The sequence below is a fragment of the Tupaia chinensis genome, unplaced genomic scaffold, assembly GCF_000334495.1.
Source record: "Tupaia chinensis unplaced genomic scaffold, TupChi_1.0 Scaffold000469_1, whole genome shotgun sequence".
NCBI lineage: Eukaryota > Metazoa > Chordata > Mammalia > Scandentia > Tupaiidae > Tupaia > Tupaia belangeri.
Genome location: NW_006159978.1, coordinates 1,451,821 through 1,453,589, shown reverse-complemented (window position 1 = coordinate 1,453,589; position 1,769 = coordinate 1,451,821). Strand labels below are relative to the sequence as shown.

The 1,769-nt window shown below is 61.8% G+C and overlaps 1 protein-coding gene across 1 annotated transcript in view; it reads left to right on the top strand.

Annotated features, from left to right (window-relative positions):
• ITPK1 (inositol-tetrakisphosphate 1-kinase) overlaps window positions 1-1,769 on the top strand; it is a gene marked incomplete in the record, with an annotated part of 178,242 nt that overhangs the window by 176,218 nt on the left and 255 nt on the right. The window contains 1 exon segment of the mRNA XM_014590644.1: window positions 1,626-1,761. Within this exon segment, the coding sequence (XP_014446130.1) occupies window positions 1,626-1,761 (136 nt within the window).

Genomic DNA, 1,769 nt, shown 5'->3' with positions numbered 1-1,769 from the left:
AGTGAACACTCGCGCCGGTTGGCCAGTGCTTCCTGAGTGCTCCACAAACGGCAGCCAGACGCCATCAGTCCGCACCGGCACATCTGACTGTCCTGCGTCTTTATCTGTAACGTGGGGGCAAGGCACCACGAAGGCTCAGTGGGGTGTCCTGTGGTGCTCGCAGTCGGACTTGGGAAGGCCCTGCGCCCAGCCGTCTAGCCGTTTCTTAGTTCAGGTGAAGCAGGGCTTCCCTGCCTTATTTTTTATTTTTTTTTTTGAGAGTTTTTTTGCTATAGGATGCATGCTCTCGCCAGAAAGACAGAGACATATAGCGAGAAATCACCCCCCAGGGGAGATGGCCACACCGCAAACCCTTCTGCTCCATTCTCCTCTCGGAATCTTGGGCACACATGCACACACACCCAGCGTGAGTTTAAGCCACCAGATCCGGGACTTGAACCGCGGTCAACTACATGGGAGTCCAGCGACATAGCCATTACGCTAAGGCCTCAGGCGTTCTAAAACCACAGCAGTTGTCAGTGAACAGGGAGGGTGGGTAAAGGCAGCCACCCCTGCTTGGCCCCTGGGTACAGCTCACAGAGCTTCCCTGTGGGGTCGCCCAGGCCCATGTCTGAACCTTCATCCCCACCCACCTCATCCAGTGCCTGGGAGTGTCTCCCGGAGGCCGCACTGGGTGTCAGGGGGTGTCAGTCAGCTCGCAGCACAGGGCCATCATGGTGGTCAAAGCACAGCAGGCCAGGCAGTGCCCGGATCCCCAGAGTTGGCGCTCTGGTCTCCTCGGGACATGCTTCCTGCCCTGGCCAGGCCTCGGAACTGTGTGCCAGCACTCACCCCTCCGGGCAGTCACCGGCAGCTGGAGAGCCTTCCTGTGTGAGTCTCTGCAGCAGTTCGTGGGGAGTCAGCCAGATTCTCTCCCCAGATTCTAAACCTGCCCAGGTGCTCCCACAACCCAGTCCACCCTGGCGTCCACGTTGGGCGATGTTCAGTTGGTTTACGCGCTGGAGATGCAGCCTTCCTGTCGTGTGCCTGGGCCCTGCTGGTGGTGCCCGCGGTCTCGGTGCCTTGGCTGTATCTTCAGAACACGGGCCACACACAGCCTTCCCACATGGATTTTGAGCTAAGGAGAGGACACAGGTCACATTGGCTGTTGGCCGGCCACCACCTGCATCCCAGCCCTCCTGGTGGGGCCCTGGTCTCAGTTATAGACGGGGGCCCGAGGGAGTTGGGGGTGGGGTTGTTACTCAGCGAATGAGGAGCAGGCCTTGGCACTGCCACCTGCTGCCCTGCCGACACCCGCCACCTGCTGGCATCGTCCCATGCTGGGCGGGTGAGTGAGTGATTAGATGAGACAGGGCTGTCCACACAGGGACCCGGCCACAGGGTGTTTCTCACCAGCTCAAGTTCTCACAACCTGGGGGCAGCCCACGGTCAAGGACCAGCCCTCAGAGGCTGCACGCATGCGGGTTTGCATCCAGGCTGTGCGACTTCAGCCCCTACCCGCCCAGCCTGGTGTTCTGTGTACACGGGACACTGAGTGCACCCCCTTCCCAGGGACCCCTGGCTCCGCCCCATCCCCCCCACCCCTCTACCCCCTGGCTAATGCCCCCTGCACTGTCTCCCCCCAGGCTACGAGGGCGTGAGTGAGTTCTTCACAGACCTCCTGAACCACATCGCCACCGTCCTGCAGGGCCAGAGTGCGGCCACGGGGGACACGGCCCCGCTGAGGCACAGCAGGCTCCCGGCAGAGCAGGCGGGCAGCCCCGCCCGGC